The 21,028-nt window shown below is 41.3% G+C and overlaps 1 protein-coding gene across 1 annotated transcript in view; it reads right to left on the bottom strand.

The window, feature by feature from the left end:
- ADAMTS2 (ADAM metallopeptidase with thrombospondin type 1 motif, 2) overlaps window positions 1-21,028 on the bottom strand; it is a gene marked incomplete at its 5' end in the record, with an annotated part of 115,523 nt that overhangs the window by 40,403 nt on the left and 54,092 nt on the right. The window contains 2 exons of the mRNA XM_010287195.1: window positions 7,129-7,212; window positions 18,403-18,605. Coding sequence (XP_010285497.1) covers window positions 7,129-7,212; window positions 18,403-18,605 — 287 coding nt within the window. The remainder of the gene's footprint in view (window positions 1-7,128; window positions 7,213-18,402; window positions 18,606-21,028) is intronic.

Genomic DNA, 21,028 nt, shown 5'->3' with positions numbered 1-21,028 from the left:
CAGCAGGAAAAGTGCCAATGGAAAGAGAAACTTTCCTTCTCACAGCAAGAAAAGCAAAAAATCTGTGAGCATTTCAGAGAACTGCTGATGGAAACAGATGGAGATGTTGGCCAAGAAGTGGAAAGGCCTCAGCTGGGAGAACAACCCCATGCAAGGAGACTCCACAGAGGGTTACGAGGACAGTCTGCCCTAGAGAACCAGCTCTGAGATCCTTGCTCTGGGAAACTCAACATCTACTACTGCCTTCCATTTTCCTTCTTTTTTGATTCTGCCTTCATTTCTTCTCTACTCCCTTCCTTTTTTAGATGGAAGCAGCACAAAAAAACCTAAACAAAAATAGAAGACAACTGAGTTGCAACTACTATTCCTACTGGGAAGCAAAGCAGATCAGTAAGAAATGGTTGAAAGTTGTTACTACATACATCCAGAGGCTTTTGAGCCTTCTTTGCTACCTGTCTTGTCTTTTGGGAAGTTATCAGTGTGATGTTCAGTTGTCTGTTACGAAGACACTGAAGACCAAGTCATTTCTGAAGCCGAATGTAAGGTCCTTCAAATACTTGTGGAAATTGTTTGGAAAGTAAGAAATATGTCATTTTTTTTTTCTTTAACTATTTAAAATACAAAGTTATCTTAGAAGAAAAGTTGCAAAGTCTACCCAAACTTTTAAAGACAGTTCTAAGTTGCCAGTGTATAGGAAAGACACACTGGTATCACACATAGAGCAGCAGCTTTCCTTAACCAACTGTTCTATTTATCTGCCATTTGGCATAACTGGGTACAATTTTGCAATGGCGATGATGAGCAGAACACAAGAAATTTAGGCAGGTCAGAAGCTTGCCGGAAAAGGACCTTTCCTAACTCATCCATTAGGTGGTGCTCCAAGAGTACCAACGGAGAAGGCTTTGCTGCTCTTCAGCAGCTCCAGAAGGAGCAGAAATACGCTTAACTTGATAGGCTTCAAACTATGGTAGCAAAAGTTGGACCATAGCAGCGCACACATTCGAGAAACAATGGAACATACAACTTTCCCTTCTTGAATGTGGAAAGTCTCTGCAAAACACACTGTTTACATTGTTCCTGCTTGGCACTTCTATTGTTCATTGTATATTGGATTGGATCTTATATACGCTTCTCTCATCCTGAACAAGACAAGCAATAAATAAATAAATACAATTATCTAGTGTCCATGGTAACCAAACCAACAAAAATAGCTCATTCAGCAAAGTGTCATTTTGCATTCAAATTTGTAAAGCTTTCTTATGGCAGCAATTTGTAAACATTTTTCAGTCTGTAATTCTGTATAAATGTAAGCAGATTGGGAATACAAAGTACTGTTTATGCTATCAGCCAGCTCTACACTCTTCAACATCCCAACAAAACACACTGGGAAATTATAAGTTATGAGTCTAATATATAAATAAGGCAATTCAACTATTTACCCAGATAAAAAATAAGAGGGACAATATCGCCTCTCATCTTTATCCCTACCCTAAACATATTGAAACCATACAAAAATATGAACAGTAGCCAAAATGCTATATAATAGGTAGGTTCTGGCCTTGCAACTCAGCCTTTACAGAACTGGTTACTGAGATGGTCTGAGATGGGATCAGGAACTCCATCTTCAGACATGTTTGCATAGCACATAGCAAGATCAGGGCTTGACTCCTGCTGATACTTTTGGGTCTTCTGCATCTACCAATGTCAGTGGAAAACTAAGATACTCAACTCACATTAGTGACCTTCTAATACAAGAAGCAGCTGGAGAAGAGGAGGCTCAGGGGGATCTCATCAATGTATATAAATACCTATTGGGAGGGGAGTAAAGATGACTGAGGGGGGTTCTTCTCAGTGCTATCCAGAGAAAGAACAAGAGGCAATGGGCACAAACTGAAATATAAGAAATCCCATCTAAATGCAATTAAAAAACTGTAAGAGTGTTACTGTAGTTTTACTGTAAGAATGGCCAAACATTGGTAAAGATTGTCAAGAGAGGTAATGGAGTCTCTGTTTTTGGAGATATTCAAAATCCAGATAGACAAGGTCCTGAACAACCTGCTCTAGGTGACCCTTCTTTGAGCAGGGGGTTGGACTAGAGGATGCCCTTCCAAGCACAGCTATTCTGTGACTCTAATGTACAGCTAACAACCCCCTTGCCTTGCCTGGCACAATAGCTCTCAGCCAGAGTCTTTGCGTCTTCCCAGGATAAGCAGAGATGAGGGGAGCACTCATCCCTTTCCAACAGACCAGAGTCAAGAGCAAAATGGTAAGGACGAACACCAGATTTAAGGGGTAAACCTGGCTTATCCTTCCATCTCATCTGCGTCACCTGTGCCACCCTTTGGGAAACAGAGCGAAGAACCTGGCTCAGACCAAACCACTTAACCGCAAATATCTTCCCTGTTTGCATCAAGCTTAGACATGAAAAGGTCAGATGGCAGAGATAAAGAGAGCACCATTTTATGAAAAGATCAAAGGTAAAATCTTGTCCCAGATGAAGGTAGCAGGAGCTCTGCTAATACCTCAGATACACACAATTCAAAAATCCTTCTCAGTTGAACAGTTCTGCCCTCTGAGATTGTAGACATCCACCCCATACTACCTTCTTCTTGAACTGCCATCTTAAAGCCATTTGGGTCTCCTTCCCTCCCATAATTTTTTGAGAGGCTCTCTGCCTTGCTGGTCAGGTTCCTCTTTCAATCTGACGAAGTTAACACATGGCCAGAGTAAAACCACTTGTTCTGGGGCCAACATTGGTTTATAGCTCATATGGGCTTTCTCTCCCTAATGGTTGCCATCCCAAATGTGTACAGAGCAGACACAGCATCCCTCAGCCTATCCCACCCTGTTCCAGTCTGAATATGGGTGACTCTACCTATGCATGTTGCTCAGGGGTGTCCTGTACTGCCACGTTCACATTTCCCAAGAAATAACCCTCATAAATCCTCAGATGGCTGCATTTCTTGAAACCCCTGCAGTTCCTGCAAAATCCTTTCTGATGTTTTTTTCATCAATAACTGTCTTAATTACACCCATCCCAGCTAACGTGTGTGTTTTTCTCTGCCGCTGTGCAAGGGCAGCTCATCTGCACACAAAGTCACCATTGTCGATGGACAGAGTGTGGGGTTGGAGCCAGGAATTTATGAGGTCTTATCCCCAGCCTGCCAGTGGCCTTCCGTGTGGCCTTGGAAAATAACACTTAACGTCTTTGTTTTTTTAGCTGTAAAATGGGAATAATAATCTTTATTCATCCACCTCAAAGAGGCGATGAGAGGATTTTATGCAGTGCTCAGGATTTAAATGTTTCCCAACAAATTTTATAATAACCAGTCAGGGTTTTTAAATCCATTTTCAGCTCATCTCTTGCCACCTCCTCTGCACTTGGTGATAGTGGTTGCTTTGCTTATTCCCCTGAGTATTCTAGAGCTAGCTGGATTACAGAGTAGTTACAACCAAAATAGGTCTAAATGGAATAATTTGCCCAAACATTGAATTATATTCATCTCAAATGTATCCGCAGTTTCCAGAATTTGGCACCGATCTTCCTACTACTGAAGTCAAAAAGGCAGAAGTGAGCCAGCTCATCTTTTTCCCATTTGAAGAAAAATGCACCGCACGTCCCCTGTTTACTTATTTGCAGTATCCCATCACATCAAAAAAGCCTGTGACTTTGGGAGTCCACACAAAGAAAGTGCAAATGTATGGCAGCTACTGAAGCCACCGCAGATATGAAGCAGCTTTTGCAGAACACATTTTTCTGCCCTATTGATGGAATTGATAAATGAGCAGGCAGCAGCCAGGCATGGTCGAAGCCTTCACATCAGCCCCTCTGGTACATCAGATTGTGTTGTTCTTTTATTTGACGTACTAGGAGAAAAGTGGGGAGTCAGGAAGGGGCTGGTAGCTTCAGCACGCCTGCCCCAGACACAGCACCGCCACACGCTGCCCTCTCCTCAAACACACCACCCAGCACCCACGCCTGGTGCTCCTTGGCAGGGCTCGACCTGGCATACCACCAGACTAAGTTCAGAGGTAATTACACAAAGCGTTAATTCAGTAAACAGTGTCAGAGCTTTTGAATTTGCCCCTGAAGTAATTTTAACATGTGATTACCAAGGAACACCTTCCATTTTTTCACCTTACCAGGGCAATTAATGCAATTACTGAAATTATTGACACTTTTACCCAGTTGTCTGTGTTTGAAAATATTAAAAAATAAGTACAATTCAAGGAATGGAGTACCTTCAAGCAAGAACCACTGAAAAGCTGGTTGCTATGCAACTCAAGTATTGTCCGTATTATTTTTATCAACTGATGATCTATAGTATAAAATAATATAATCTAATCCTCTTTTAAAGGATGGAGAATTGGCAATAGCGCAGAGTGTTGTCATAAACCTGACACTGATGGTACATACTTCATCAATTACAAAACCATAATGTAATTATTACGATTATTTAAATGGCACCCTTAATATATATAAACTGCCTACAATGAAGCAAATGAATCTGAAGATATCAGCTACATGCTTTCAAAAGAAATGCTTACTCAGACAAGACTGGGATAATATTTTCATATTGTGAAGCCAACCAGGCTGCTTCATTCACGCACTCCCGTAACTTGAACATGCACCCTTCCTTTTATTATGTACTTTGAATATATATTCCTAAAAATTGTTAGTGCTGGTGTTCTAATTCCTCAGAACAGGTTCAGAAAGTAAGAACTGTACACCTTTTCTCCCTGCTTTTCCACTGCTAAATAATCCCAACCCTCCAAAGAGAAACCTCCTCACCTTCTACCTGCTGGCGCTAGTCCTCTGATCAGAAGCTTTAAAAATATGAACATGAAAAATGCTTTCTTATACAGACAGGGCATGCAGGCCACCACACTATCAGGTGGAGAAGCTCTGAAATGATACCTTTTAAATTCATTTTACTTTTTTCAGAAAGCCATAAATTGCCTTTCCTGTAAATAAGAATCAGATACAGAAATGCAAGAAAAATTATCTTCATGGTTATTTAGAGCAAGCTTGTGATACTACAATTCTTCCTTTTTATGCCCTGCTGAAACCACCAGGATGACTCAGAATCTCTGGGTTGGAAGGGTCCATTTAAGGTCATCCAGTCCAAGCCCCTGCCATGACCAGGGACATCTTCAACTAGATCAGGTTGCTCAGAGCCCCGTCCAACCTGACCTTGAATGTTCCCAACCACCTCACTGGGCAACCTCTTCCAGTGTTTCACCATCCTCACTGTGAAAAGTTTCTTTCATAGATCTGGTCTAAATCTACCCTGTTGTAGTTTAAAACCATTACCCCTTGTCCTATTGCTACAGGCCCTGCTAAAAAGTCCAGTGCACTGTTGACTGCAGATTATGGTTCTAGAATGCAGAAGTAGACTATCCACAAGGAGATTACATAGTGTCGCCTGCAATGCCTAATTTTGTGACATGGCTAAAGACCACCAAGACATGAAGGTTTCTGCACTCCACCCCACTCTCCTCTCTAAAGAAGATTAATATGAAATCGGTAACTTTCAAATTATCAAAGGACAACACTTTATTCTTCACAAGAAAATGAAGATTATTAAGGTGAAATAAGGTCTATTGTAGCTATTGTCTGTCATCAGAAAAATAACAGAAGTTATCAGAGTTCAGATTACTGCTGCAGATCTACAGAGCTAAAGATGGACACACATAATAATTATGAAATACTTATGAAATAAGGACAGCAAAAGAAGTGACTAGTCCTTGTACTAATTCTGCTGGCTTCTACCACTACTGCAATATCAGAATTTTTTGAGAATTATTAGTCAATCGGCAATCCCTCAAATTGCTGTCATTACAGCAATCACAAGGATATTTCATTTATTTTGTAATTTAATGTTAACTACACACACCATGAACTTTCGCTCACAAAATGGCAAACGTGACCTTTTTCACCTTTTATTTTAGGACACACATCTGATTAAGCTTATGCAAAACCCTTAACTATGTCATCATCTACATCACAGCAGGAAGAGTGGAGATGGATCGGTGAGTTTAGTTCTCAGATAGGAAAGCTCAGACAGAACAATTTATTCCAAATCCAGGTAACTAACCTCCAGCAGAGTCCAGACTAAAACTCAGAGCTCCCTCATTTGCACCAGGGAGGAAAACTATCAGCTGGTGTCGAGCAGGGTAAAGTGGTGAATGTCAGTAGAGTTTCACCACTGACACCATCTGCACTGGCTCTTCACTGACAGCGTTTCAGCAGCTTGCATGAACATACAGAGTCTTCCAGAACCAAGGTTTATACCAGGAATATGCAAATGCCAGCAACTCCAGTCACAGAAAGGGACATTAGATTTTAAACACTCTGCTTTGAGCAGCTGGGCATGCCGCTTTACTAGAGAGAACTAAAATTACATGTCCTTAACCAAAGCATTTATCAACATACTTGAAATGTCCTATTCCTGTTTACATGGAATTTGACGCTGATTTGGCAAAAACAGGACACAGGTACCGAGCAGTTCAATACTTTTGAAAACCCTTTAGCATTTCATTCCTCTTTACCCGAGTTTTGCCCATAGACTAACCCCTTCCATAGAAACAGCAAGAGAACGCTTGGAATTCTTAATTACAGATTTGATCTGCAGAGTCTTGCCTTCTGGCCCCTACCCCACAGAACTTGCACTTCACTTATCTTTAAACATGGGTGTAGTCCCACTAAAGCCCAAATTTAAATGAGTTCATGGAATAAGGCTGTAGCCCTCACATCTTGCAGAACTGATCACGTGTTTATTGTTACTTACATACAGTTCTACCACACCACCTCATGTTTTCTTTAGGAATCAAAATGTTCTCTATGTTTCACAGATTATTCCAAACAAATTTGAAAAGACAGACTGCCAGAGCTAAGCAGCAACTTAAAATGACACAGGGAAAACCCAGAAGAAATTTAAATTATTTGAAATGTGAAGTTCAAATGATAAACAAATATATATAGAAGTTCTTTATATTCATAGACTGGTAAGGACAGTGTATGAATTAAAATACTGAACCAATACATGTCACCACTAACGACATTGTTCATAAAAGAATGAGGTTCAGAGATATTGATATCCTCCATTTAAATTAACTTTTACTTACCTTGCCGTAGCTCAGCAGGATTATCCTCACCAAGACAACATTAATGTGAGCACCCAGGGACTCATCATGATAAATTTCATTAACCTGCAAAAGAGTTCAGCACTTTAACCACGGTGCTGGCAACAAGAAACCATGCAAGTAGTGATACAGTGGTACCTTTTATGCACTGTCAGTAAGCCAAAGATTGCTTTGTGATCCTACAGAAAATGGAGAAAATTCCACCAATGCAAGAGAGAATGTTTTCTCTTCTAAATTCTACTGTAGCCTCCCCACAGGCCATAACTCAGGAAATCATTTAAAATCAACACGTCATCAGAGACTTCATATTAACAAGCATTTAAGTGCCAGCCTAAAAGAACTTACATGTATCATGGTGCACCTACACGATGCAGCTGAGCCGATCCAACAGCTACTGCTGCTAAGGAGGAAGATTCCCAGCTCTCCCTACTCCACCCCAGCTGTGTGTGCCCGCTGGAGCCCAGAGCACAGTAATCCAAGCAAAATCCTGAAGAGCTCTCTGCTGGGCAAGGCCGTGCATGGGGAAGGGGACAAGTGAGCAGAGGGACAGGATGTTTCTCCCAAGAGCCATTTGCGAGATCAGCTCAGCTGCAGCCTGTAACTGTTCCATCTGGGACCCACCACATCCTACTCTGACAAGAGGATATACCTCGCTCAAAAAGCACGGCTGGCCACACGGGCTGGCTTTTATCGTGTGTCAAAACTAATCAATGTTAAACTTTGCAAGCAGGAAAAAAGCTACAAAACACCAGCAAATTAAAAACTGTCTTCTTTTTTATACTAGAGCAACATAACTGAAAATGCACATGGAGAAATCACCCTAGGAACACTGAAAAGAGAACTGTAAATATTTGGAGTGGAGAATTAAATGTGAATGTATAAAGATTACTGGGGAAACACTGCTACAAGCAAGCTAGGCAAATATTAACTGTTAAAGAGTCTGATTTAGGTATTCCATGATGAACACATGAGACTCAGCCAAATGGGTTTAGCTTTACAAATTAGAAGAGGCAGATGAGATTCCCTGCAAGGCATATGTCTTTCCTAACACCTCTTTCCCTTGGTAAAGGTTGCACCAAACTGGACTGCTTTGCTGTCTGGACCTAAGTTTCATTTATTCCTACAAAATAGATTCATTACTACAAGCTAATAAGTAACTTTCAGAAAACCTTTCATTTAGAAATATAGTAAATAATGTCCTGTTTCTTCAATCAGCCCTGGTTTTAATGGCCCATCTTTTATCTCTTTAAAAATTGTTTAAATATACCAGTGTAGGTTTTGCTAAGCAATCGCCATTGACATTTTAAAGTGTATTTTTAATTCATTTTATCAGTATTTTTGGACGTTAAGAGCCTAATTTTATACCTGGCAAAAGTCTAAGTTTTGAAAAGTCCTGTGCTGACGGTTATGAGACAGTGTGGCTGAACTGCGGCTCCAGGAGCAGACTCACGCTGCAGGGCATCTGCCCGGGCAGCAGGGGAAGATGCTGTGGGATGCCTGGGATCCAGGCTCATTACCAGTTGATGAGCAGATCCTTGGCTGGAAGATGGTGGGTGAGGAGCCCGTGGCTATGACTGGCTTCAGGGGCCGCTCTTTTCATTGCCGTGTAAAGTATCTGATCTGTTCAGATCTGCTTTGTAAACAATACCTCTGGAAATTAGATCATTTAGTTGCATTTCTAAATAAGACTTTAGAAGACTAACTTTATATTCCTGTATTTAAAAAACCTTTTACTTCTACTTTTAGGACCATTACTGAACACAGATTATAAAAAGGTAAGATATAAACACACATTTTGCTTTACAAAAATTCTTTCACCCAGGAAAAAGACCCTTGCGTGTTGTCAAGAGAGGCAGGGATACTAATTTGCCTCACTCTCTTTGTAGTGGGAAGAGAGCACACACATCAAGGATATGAGACTGAAATAAGATGTAAATTACCTATACATGAAATGAATACTGAACAAAAACTCCTGTGTATAGAGGACAGTAAACACAGCATGTAAGTAATTAATTAGTTCATAAAGCATAATCCAAATTGCTGCACATCGCGCTCTCATTAACTTCCAGAATTTAACCTAAGCCTCTTTTAACAATAGTTGAGTAACAGAACAACCATATCACTGTTGCATGCCAAAATGAAACTTGGCTTGAAAATGTTGATGGAACAGAACTGAAACACTGTTTGACTGTTCATGCAAATGACATCTAACAAACAAACTGTGAATGAACAGAAAAGCACAAGCACTGTAAAAAGCTGCTTGGTTCTCTTGGGATACTGGATTTCCTGCAAGACAGTGGGTCAATTCAAAGCTCTGGGTCTTGGTTTCATTAATAAGGATGAGTTCAACCCCTCTTCACACAGCAGCTGAATTGAACCCTCTGCGCCTTTCTCTAAGCAAAACTGTGGCTTTACTGGTAGTTTCTCACTGCACACAAATAATACACTGAAATAGATGCTTTTCTTTTTTTCCAGCATGGCCTAAATTGCACTTATTTGTTTCAGGAAGTTATTAAAGATATGAGACGCAAGCAACGGGCTGTTATGCTCTCAAACATTCACGCAAAGTGCACACACCGAAAGGGCCTCCACAATCTCTAGCTCAGATTCTCCACATTTCCACCTGTCATTTCAACAGGAAAGCAGAGTTAAGCTAATGCAATTTTTTGTATACGGCACAAAATGATCAACCAAACCATCAGAATCGGAAAGCTCCAGGTTTTCATCCAACACAGCTGCTGAATTAGGTGCTGAAATGTTTGTTTCAAAGCACGGATAATTAGACAACGGATATATATGTTCAGATGGCTATGTAATAAATACACACAGCTGTGAGAATGATTACACAGTACTTTTGCCTGTACTTCAGTAGGACATCCATGGTTCATATCAATGGAAGAAAAAAAAATCAGAGTGGACCTCCTGTTTATTCTTAGTCCAGTAAGTCTAAAATTATGTTGCTGCATAGGAAAAAAGAGTGCACAAAGACCATCCCAAACTTACAGCTCCTGAACTCAGGGCAGTGAAGATTTTGCATTAAATCTTGTTAGATGTCCTACAGTGATTCAGCATTTATAGAGAATGATGAAGAATGCTGGGTAAATCTCAAGGAATTCAAAGCATGGTGAAACGCTGTAAAGAGACTTTCATCAAGCTATTGTAGTTCACAAACTATTTTGGGATAACTTTGGTTTATTTTTCTGGGATATTTAAATCAAAGCAAAATATGCATTTCTATTTAAAGTTCCTGTTTAGAAATCAGGCTGGCACAGATTGGTGCTACATAAGAAAAACAAAGACTTTCCTTTTTTCTTCTGTCCCTCTCTGCTTATTTTATAATTCTTCTGCCCTGAGCGAGTTTGAAGTCAGCACAGTAAGCGTGTAGAATACATCAAAAAACTCCAACTAAAGGCAAGCTAAGCATCTGTGAGAGGGATCACGCTTTGTAAAAGAAGGACCACAAAGTTTTTATTATTAAGCAAAGCGGGGCCCAATCCTAAAAGAGAATTTTGAAACCTACTGTAACACAAATAGTAGAAGAGAGCCTGCAGTTGTTAGTCTTGGTGCAGAGTGGGTTACCTGCTGATAGAGCTGGCAGGATTTATAGGGAAGGTCAGGTGGTTCCCTGAACCTCTAATTAAACCAATGTGCAATAGGAGAAAGAATAATCTGCATATTTTGGCAAGTCATCGGCAAACTCATTCATGCAGTTTGAAGGCGTTCCCAGCCTTGCAAAGTTGGTTAGTATCTGCTATGCAAAAGACAGCCCACAGTCACAACATGGCTCCATCCCGCTGAACCATAAATCATCGCAGCTGAATTGGTCCCGAGGCACACCCTCCGCAGCTCCATGCATCGCATCGTACGGTTGGGTAAGCACCACGTCCTCAGGCTCCCTGAGCACACATCCCTGATGGACATCTAGTAGTTTCAACCTCTGGCTACCGTCAACCTCAAACGGATCTGAGCCAGCTACACGGCCATCAGAGGCCATCTCTAACCATTTGGAGAGGGCACAATACAAGATGCAGTTTATGCATCTGGCTTTTCAGCCACCGCAAATTGCTGATCCATCCAACCCAATTAGACCGCTCTTTGGTCACGCAAAATCCTGATGTAACTACTGTTGCAGAAACTACTGGCGGCTACGTGCTCTCAGGCAGAGTGGGGACCATGTGCGGATCTCTGCCAGAGCGATAGCGGAGGAGCTGGAGAGCATCAGCGCCTTCCCCGTGGGATGGCAGAGCTCCTGGCAAGCCATTGTTTGGGCCCAGCCCGAGATGCAGCTCATTCATCAGATCGTAATTATCTGCAGCAAAGCCTCAGTGCCTGGTGGGCATCCAGTGATTGTCTATTTCTGTAAGGAACGGCTGTTTTGAATTACAGAATAGGAACCAGAAATGTCACGGTGGATACTAAGCACAAACTTTTGTAATCTGACCCTCCCAAAAGCGTTCCCCTCTCACTTTATTTTCTGCGTTCCCACTTCAAACACCGCTATCCTCTTCGATTTTCATCACCTCCTTTATGCTTTTGAAGATCCCAAACTAACATTTCTAACATTCCCAAAACTTCATCTTAATCCCACAGGAATAACATTACATCAACTCCTCTGGTGGATAAACTATAGTCACACAGAAAGCCACCAGGCAAAATCCAGGGCTCCCAGTCTTCCTTTCTAGTCCTTACAAGGCATTTCCTCATTTCCTTAGAAAGGAACTCTTTTTTTCTGAAATGTTTGTTGAGCGTCACAAGGAAAAAAGAATAATGAAAGCACACAACACACATGAAACTTAAAGGTCAAACTGTGATCTCAGATTTGGAAAACATCTATCATTCTGCCCAAAACCACAAGCAACAGGCAGTTTTGGAAGAGCCTGGCAATGTCCATTGCGAAATGGAGATAAGAATCTGGCATTTTGTATGCAAATACGAGTCAGAGTCCTGATTTACCTTCCCTGGTGTGAGAGTCAGTAGATGTTACCAAGTCCAAGTTAGCTGCTTCTGATCAAAATGAAAAACATTCCCCAGAGCAGATGTGTTGGCAAGGCACTAGGTAGCTTCATGTTACGGGTCTCTATCTCATCTTTGACTGTAACATTGGCTTTAGAAAGGTCATAGACTTTGTTTTCTGACTTCATGACTAATTTATTTTTCTTAGGTCCTCCCTCAGGCTCTTGGAACTCCTAATTCCTGCCCATAAATCACTGCTCTGAGAAGTTTCTCTAAACTGTAAATTACCTTTCCACCAAAAGACAGTATTTGTTTGAATTACTGTCTCAAGATCGCTTTAATAAAATCAACTGTAGTATCATAAAATAATTAAGCAGATTCATTTATTATATCACTAAAGGGATAGGGGTGGGGTGTCAATGCAATAAATATGGTGACTTCTTCAAATCTAAGTGGTGTGGTTAAGAAAAGCATCCAAAATTTGAAAGCTGATACTAATTATCCATACTCCATCACACAAACCACACTGTCACAACTCCAGAGGCCCCGACTGCAACCTTTTCAGCTAAAGTTCATGTTGGTATTTGGAGTAAAGACAAAAATCTATCTTTGAACAGTAACTATCCTCTACCTCAAGGATGATGCCAAAACCTGTGTGATGCTCTGTGCTATGTACAACAGGGCAGCAAGGCACATTCCGGTCAATAATAACGAGCAATGCTCACCTAATTGACAGTGGAAATAACACCCCTGTGAAAATGAATAAAACCTGTAAGAGCTCGGAAAGGGTATTTCCTGCGGGACCTCCTGAATGCCCAATCACAAGTACAACTTCCACTGTAGTGTGGCAATCAAGATAATGAACAAAAATAATCTACTGAGACCCCCAACTGTTCTCCTCACTAGTCACAGTTACTGGTTTATAATGAACAGTCTAAAAGTGGAGTTAACTCACATACATATATTTAAATGTTCAAACAAGCTATAATTCAGCTATTGACAGCTGAAGTCCCTCAGATGAATAGAGTTGGACTTGCATTTGTTATTTGTGGAACTTCTTAGAGTTAGTTTAGATCTGAAGTGTACATATTGAAACAAATGGATTTGAAATAATGAGTATTGGTGCTTATAGATTTTTTTTTTTTTTAAATCCAGTCAGTTCTGTATTACTGAAATATCCTTCCCATCTAAAAAAAAAATGCTTTTTAGTTTAAAAAGCACAATTCTGAATACAGGGTGCACCATTATTTCGAAGTATTCAATCATCACTTTTTAACAGCTTGAACTAGACATGCTTTCAGGTTTTCATCCAAGTGCCAGTTAGAAACTGATGGCATTTCTGCCCTTTCTTCTCATTAGGGATTTGCTGTTCTGTACCTGCAAATCTTCATCCCTCATCAGCCAGAGATAGGAAAGCAGAAATCTCATCTATAATAGCAGTATCATGTACATCCTATTAAAGAGGATGGATAATATATTCAAAAGTGCCTCAGGGCCACAATTTCAAAGATGCGTGTAGTCCTGGAAAATGCATGTGAAAGACTCCAGGGTGTTTCCAAAAACCCCCAGCTGCGTAAGTCCCATTGATTTCAGTTATTCAAATAAAATGTTGTTTAATGTATTTCTTCCGGAGTTGAAGTTTCACTTAAAGTCTGGGAGAGACATAATCCCATGGGCTGATTTTTAAAACTGATTCTCACTGATTTCAAAGGCAGGTAAACAACTAAATACTCAGATAAATCTAGCCCAGAGTGAGGCATAAATCCTATTTAGGGTCTATTCCCCTTTGAAATAATGGCAGTTAGGCACCAATCTACTTTAAGGAGATAGGTTTTAGCATCTCAAACATTTTGGCCATATACCCATTACTTGGATGTAACAGAGACTAACCCCTAAATATTGCAATATCACATATTTTAAAGTAAAGGAGTGGAAAGGGAATTAAAGATTTTTTTGCCCCTGGAAATTGTCCAAAAATAAAAAATTGTACATGCTTTGTAGACAAATTCTTCCAAACAACATACAAGGATGACAATTGCCATCATTAGAAAATGAGGTACTTGAGGAATTGAGGAATATTGTGGAGGAAGAAAGACAAAGGATACAAGAAAAAGCTAAAACAAGGGCCTCACTGGGAAAAAACCCACAATTTGAAGAGGGACGTTAAAGTTGAAGACTAGAAGTTAAGACAGATGGAGCCAATACATTCAACCTGTTTGCAGTTGTGCTTATTTCATGAGACATTGCTATTTGGAATGGCCAAAATACTGTAAGACCACATCTTCTACCTCTGCCTCTTTAGGAAGCCTGTTTTGAAGATATCCATCCTGGATGTGACCCTAAACACAGGATTGTAGAAGCTGAAGCATTCACCCTAATCAATACTTCAGGCCCAGCCTGGTAAACATGCTGTTGAGTCAGCTCTGCTCCTCTTCCACACCAGGCAGCAAAAGGCCTGCTTAATCCTGAAAACTATTTTAAAGAGGGTTATGAAACAATCAGAGAATTTCAGCCCCAGGGCTGGCTACCACCAATACCCACTTTAGCTCAATAACGCCCATTCAGCACCCTGCTCCTCCTCCCTAAGCGTCCTGCAGTGAAATCCTTTTGTTTCCCAAGAAACAAGATAACTCTCCGACGCCGCTTCTAGCCTTGCGCTCTTCTAGTATTTCCAAACACTTGTATGAGCAGATAAAATCCCCGGGATTTTTAGCCGCCTGCTTGCTGAAATTAAATTACCTTCCACGTTCTTGAGTAAACTACAGAGCTGCAAGGTCCCGCCCAAATATCTCCCCTCTGTTGCAATGCTCCTGCACGCTATAAATACAAAGTTAATTTGTGCAATGTGTGGGCTCACACTTGGAAATGCAGAGGACTGTGCAAGCTAATATCCTTCCCAGGAAAAAACACAGCATGACATACAAAAGAAAATGGTGCAAGCAAGAGGCAGTCGAGAGTCTCTAAAGCGAAAACAATGGCATATTTTCCAAAGATGGACTGAATGTTCCGATAGTGCTGAGCAAAGAGAGGATGTCAAGAGAAACCAGAGTTTTTGTATGAGGAAATGACTGGAGGATGAAAAGGGGGTGGCAAGAGGCCGAGCTCACTGCGGTGAACCGGCTGGCGTACAGTCAGGCGATACATGGCTGCAGCCCAAAGCATTAAAAGTCCTCTGGCCGTCTATCACCATTCATTTGGGAGTGACTTCATTTCCAAACTTTGGGACAAATATTAGCACAGCTATTCAAGATAGCCAGGACACCCAGCCCATATTTTTTTTCACTTTATGTCTTTTAGGTGTGGACTGTAACACATCACTTAAGTGGCACAAAACAGATTTACTGAATAAATCATCGCACTGGGCTTGAAAAAAAAATATTGTTTTGATTGAGTCGGTGGTAGGGTTCCACCCAAGATCCCTGGGAAAAGTTAATGAAGGACAACTGCTCACGCCATCACCCGCAGTGAAATCAAGCAAAGTGGGGAGAAGCAGCCATGCTGGGAGTTGCTTCTGGGAAAGTGATGACATGCCTCCAGGAGCTTGGGCATAAAGGAGGATTCACCTGGGATTTATTTCATTTTTGGAACCAGAGAAATTCAACTGTTTGATCACCCTCTTATCTCCAGTAAATACTTCCACTATTATTTTATTTATTTACTATGCATTCTTTGATTTTATGCTTTTGACCTTGTTACTGTATGAAGCTAATTGATTTTATACTTAATACCTTGTTACTGCATGAAGCTACTTGATTACATCCATAAAACCAGCAGGGTACACACCATCTGATGGTTATGGTAGTATCTTCTACCAGATTTAAAGACAGCTAGAATTTTTTGTAGCTGTCTCTTCTTTTCAGCTAACCCTGGACCTATGCATCTCATTAGAAACACAGTACATACATGTAACCCCTAACAGCTAAAAAGACCCCAAGGCTTTTTATATAGGGCCCATTTTCTACAAGACAAAAAAATCAACCAAACAAACAAAAAACAACAACTCAAAGGAGGTAGAAGAGAGGACAACAGGGGAGTCACTGTGTGAATTTCAGCAAAGGAGACCAGAGCAATGGTCTACACAGAAATACGCCTTGCATCCATCTAGCAATGAGGGCAAGAGCTGGAGGAGCTGCCAGCTGGAGGTACACTGCCAAGGGGAAGGAGAAGTCCTGTGCTGTGATGTCCCTCGACATGATACGGGTCCCCAGCATCGCCTGGTATCTGCAGTAACAAACCCCTCTTGCCTCTTTATGCTGGAGCAACGCTTGGACAGCTGGAAACAGAACTGGTTACCACCACCCATCACTCTTCTAAAGTACAGACTCTAGAAACCAGCTGAATTTAGAAGAAGGAAAGAACAGGATAACACTGACGACTGCCAAAGGCGATCCACAGCCTCCTCAAGAGGCCTTGTGCATTTCAGACAGCTCCTCGTATTTGGACACAAGGCAAGAACACTTCCTCGGTCCCCAAAAGACATGTTTCTACCTCAGATCTCCCAACAGAACAACTACTGCCTATGCCAAGAGCTGCTACAGCCCTGTGGGTACGGTTACACAGGCTGCACTTTCTAAACCACTTGCAGAGACAGCATGCGTAAGAGTTGTTATTTTTTACAATTTGTGTGTTGGATGGTTTGCTAAAATTAGGAAAAAGTATATTCCAGAGCTGGAACATTTATGGCTTCTTTACCATTACTGTATATTTTAATTCTTAAAAATAGATTTAATTGACATGGTAAGTAGAGAGTCCTGTTTAATCTATTTCAGCCTGTTTGCCACACTCCTGGTTTGGCCTGTTTGGTTTGTTAATTTAGAGATGTATAAAACCATCTGTTTCACTGTAGACTTTGTTTTAAGCCTCAGAGGAAACACACCACACAAATAAATGAAATTCACTATGTCATTTCTGTTAGAATATATATATTTACAGCCATCAGAGCAGACACTAAGTACTCTAAGTCTAATGTTAGTGCATGTTTTTAACTATTTACAATACTGTTCTAAAAAGTCAGTGCAACTGAATTTATATCACACAAGGGATTTTCTTAAATTGTATTCCACTTCTCATTTCAAGTGAAGAACAGTGACATTCTACACATTGTTAAAAGAATGTAATAAAGACAGAAAAAAACCAAGCTTAATAATTAAAAAAAATATATCTTGGAAAAAATAAATCCCAGGCAAATACACCTAACAGCCTGGGTTTCTGTCCATATATCTGCCTCTACGGTTTGTAATGCCAAGGAGTCACCTACAGACACTCATCCTCTTGACATGACTGCAAACTTCAGTCATACTCAACAGAGCAGACCTACAATGTTTTACTCAATATTTCACTAAGAACACACACTCACTGAACCTAAAGTTTTTACAGAAGTGTGTTTTATTGAGATGAGACTCTTGTTCCAGGTGAGAATGAAAAGGAAGCACGTCATCCCTGAATGAGTCTCCTATGAAGGGGCCTGCCACTCACTTCCATTTTTTGGCCAGAAGAATAAAATGTATTTTAATTTTGATCTATAATAGAGATGATTTTTTCAAAACTTCACTCTTTTCCCACAAAATAGAGTCCTTGCTTACTGACCAGGGTACTAGAGGGCTGCTGTGTCTGCTGTGCTGATACTTAGAAAGAAAAAATGGTTCTTTCAAATATAATATTTTCTAGTGTCTCCTTTCATAACTAGTACACTATACAGTCTGTTGCACAGACAATGGTTCTGAAGATTAAATATTTAACTAAGCAAACCTGAAGATGTCAGTCATGGAGTAAATATTAAATCAGTTTAAGAAAGTTCAGGGATATACTGCATAGCGTTTTCCTGCAGAGTGAACAAGGAGTAGGTTGGTGGCCTGGGACCTAAAGTGGTTGTCGAGGAATCAAAGAATTTAACTGAGTAGTTTTAAAAATGTATAAGCCAATCAAAGTTTCTAACAGAACCTCATTTGAAGACAGTTCTCCAAGCCATGTTTTTCAGCAGGGAGCTTAGGTTAAGGGAATATACCTATAAAATGTAATGAATTCCAAGAACCTGAGCCCCTGACCCTGTGCCCCCATCCACCAATGCACATCAGCAGGACTTTGAACATTTTGAGTCCCACAGTCAGCTTCTTCCTTGGCCCCTTCTTCTTCTTTTCCTTCTCCCCTTTCAGCTTTACTGAAAGTGTCCTGGATTTTCCTCCTAGAATTACTATCTCCCGCCATGAGAAAAATCTGTTATGTCTTATTCAAATGGCTAAACCAACCTACATTCATGGTCCTTTCAGTGCTTTCCCACAGTGCAGTTAGTGGGGTTGTACTCACAATATTCATCAGGGTCAGCAGGTACTTCTGAACATGTTCTTTCCCATGGAATTGAACAACTGAGTCATCAACCCCCAGAAGGACTTCAATGTTGTAATCATCATCCGTTGCATGCCTTCGATAGCGCTGCCTCGATCTATGCACCCGGTCTTCAATAAAGCTCAACGCGCTGTCGAGACTATCCAAATTAGTGAGGTTAGCCGCTGAAATCAAACAGACAAATGAGTTATCAACCAAGAGAGATTCAGGCTCAGGTCTCAGCTAAGCTGCTACAAATTTAAAGTAGCAGTGTTTGTTATGTTCTGTGTGTTACATAACAGTATTAGTTTCACTTAATGTCAATTAAAATGACCTAAACGAGAGAGAAATCTGACCCAAAATATTTTTACTTTGCAAAATAAAATCAATACTTTCTACTAAGTAACATTGCATAATAAATTCGAGGCCAAAAGGACAGCAAGTCATACCAATGTCTTGATGAGAAGAATGGAGCTGTTTGCAGTAAAATACTTGTTGCTTAAAAGTACTTCTAACAAAACCACACCGTGCAGGGGCCTTGTGCTACCAAGGATATCCTCCATTTCAGAACACTTGAAGATAGACACCATACTTCAAAACCTGATCTGACTGCCCACAGAATCAAGGCAAGTGCAATATAGCAAGTTGCCAGTTGCCAATATAGCCTTTTTGTATCCAGGCAGGTAGTAACAAACCAACCCCTCCCGCTTCAACACATTAGCTCCTTTCCTAGATACACACATACAATTCAACAGTAGCAACAGGGATCCTCTTTACCATTACAACTCAGGAACACATTTCAGATATGAAATTAATTATAGCTATGTTCACAATTTTTTTAACAGCTTTTCATCCTTAATTCCCAATTTGCTATGTCACTTTGCATCACTGTATGTCAAAGACTGATCTGTCAGGCACAACAGCAGCCAACTTTATTACTAACAATTTCTAATAGTCCCTGGGATATGAAAAGCACGTTCTCTGACAGGATGGGATACAGCTAATGTGGCACCTACCTACTAGAAATTAACATGAACATAAGGAATCTTGACATTTCGCCCTATAGAATAACAATGATTAGCATTAATATCATTATTATAATTTGCATTACAAGAGCCCTGGAAACCCCACCGAGAACTTCTTGATTTCAGAGAATGTCAGGAAAAGACTTGCTCAGAGAGGCAAAGAAAGGCGGCGAGAGCGCTGTGGACTGATTAAAGGCTCACAGAAACATAATAGGAATCAAAGGGAGGAAGCTAAAGCCATCACCTTCAAAGCAGAAATAAGAAACAATTCTTGGAAATGTTACAAAAGTGGATTCTCCATCTTCATTTATCGAAGTTTTCACATCAAAACTGGCTGCTTGGGAAGGGATGAATGAGTCACCAGATCACTGGGATCATTACAAGAACGTCTGTGCTCTTGCCAGAAGACCGCTGCCTCGGGCTGCCCTTTCAGCAGCTCCTGGGCAACGTGCAGCCCAAGCAGAGCCCCCCGCAGCTCCCCGCCGTGCTGACAACAACGTACCGACCTGTACAGCCTCGGGCTGCCAGAAGGGACACACACCCGGGCCTCCCCGGCCCCCACCGCAGCGTTCCTTACTGCTCCGTGCTTCAGGCTGTGCCTTATGTGGTGAGACACTTGGCTCTGTGCCTCCTAGAAGAGACCTCCAGTCAACGGAATCCCTGAAAGACACATTTTCCTGGGCAGCTTCTTACCATTCCTCCACCAAGCTTCAAGGACATGCTTGTCATGAGACCCACAGCTGCAGGCCACTGCACTGCACTTGCACAGCTCCGCTCGCTCACCAGACAGACAGGAGGCCCCATGGAGTGGTCCTACATCCTCATGGAGCCACAACGTCCTTCTCCTGGGAGGGCAACATTTAATTGTGCTAACAAGCACAACCACCATGTTCTCATTGCCAGCCTCAAGGCTCCCAGCAGCTTCTGCTCCTTTTTTTTTTTTTTTTTTAAATTAGTCTAGTCAGAATCCATGATTCAGCATGAAAATTCACTCATCATGCGGAGCCCAGCTGTCACTCCCAGGTTTACCATGGAGGGGGAACGGGTCTGGCCTTGCAGCGATGGAGAGGGCTCTTTATCAGGGCTCAAAACCAGCCAAGCAGCCAGCTCCAGCCCTGCCTCATGGTTTACTCCACCAGGACAACTTCAGTGTTAATCCCTGCTAGCGCCCAGAAGTAATTACCTAGCTATCGCAGCAGTCTCAGGGGATTTGCTATGGGATCATGGGGCAATCTATGTTCATGATCTATAAGGCAAATCACAGTTACTGTAAAATTTAACCATGAATCTTAAAAGCTCTCTAGAAAAGTAAGAGTAGGCTGGCAGGAGTTGCAGGTCATGTCCTCTCTGCTGCTCACAAAAAACCTACAGTAATCAGCAGCAAGGCTGAAGCTATCAGCCCTGCCGTGGCAGAACAGCGGTGCTGGGCAGGCAGGGAGAGCCCGAGCCCCGCGCTGCGGCTGCAGACAGCAGCTTTGCTGGCTGGGGGTGCTGTTATTTTGGTGGATGGTTGACTGTCAAGGTATCTAGAGTTTTTGTCTTTCATTTCTTGCCCTTATGTGTCAAAGTCAAACTATCTCCTA

Source organism: Phaethon lepturus, unplaced genomic scaffold (genome assembly GCF_000687285.1).
Source record: "Phaethon lepturus isolate BGI_N335 unplaced genomic scaffold, ASM68728v1 scaffold4445, whole genome shotgun sequence".
Lineage (NCBI taxonomy): Eukaryota > Metazoa > Chordata > Aves > Phaethontiformes > Phaethontidae > Phaethon > Phaethon lepturus.
The sequence above is the reverse complement of the archived record's forward strand: the minus strand, read 5'-3'. Positions and strand labels throughout refer to the sequence as shown.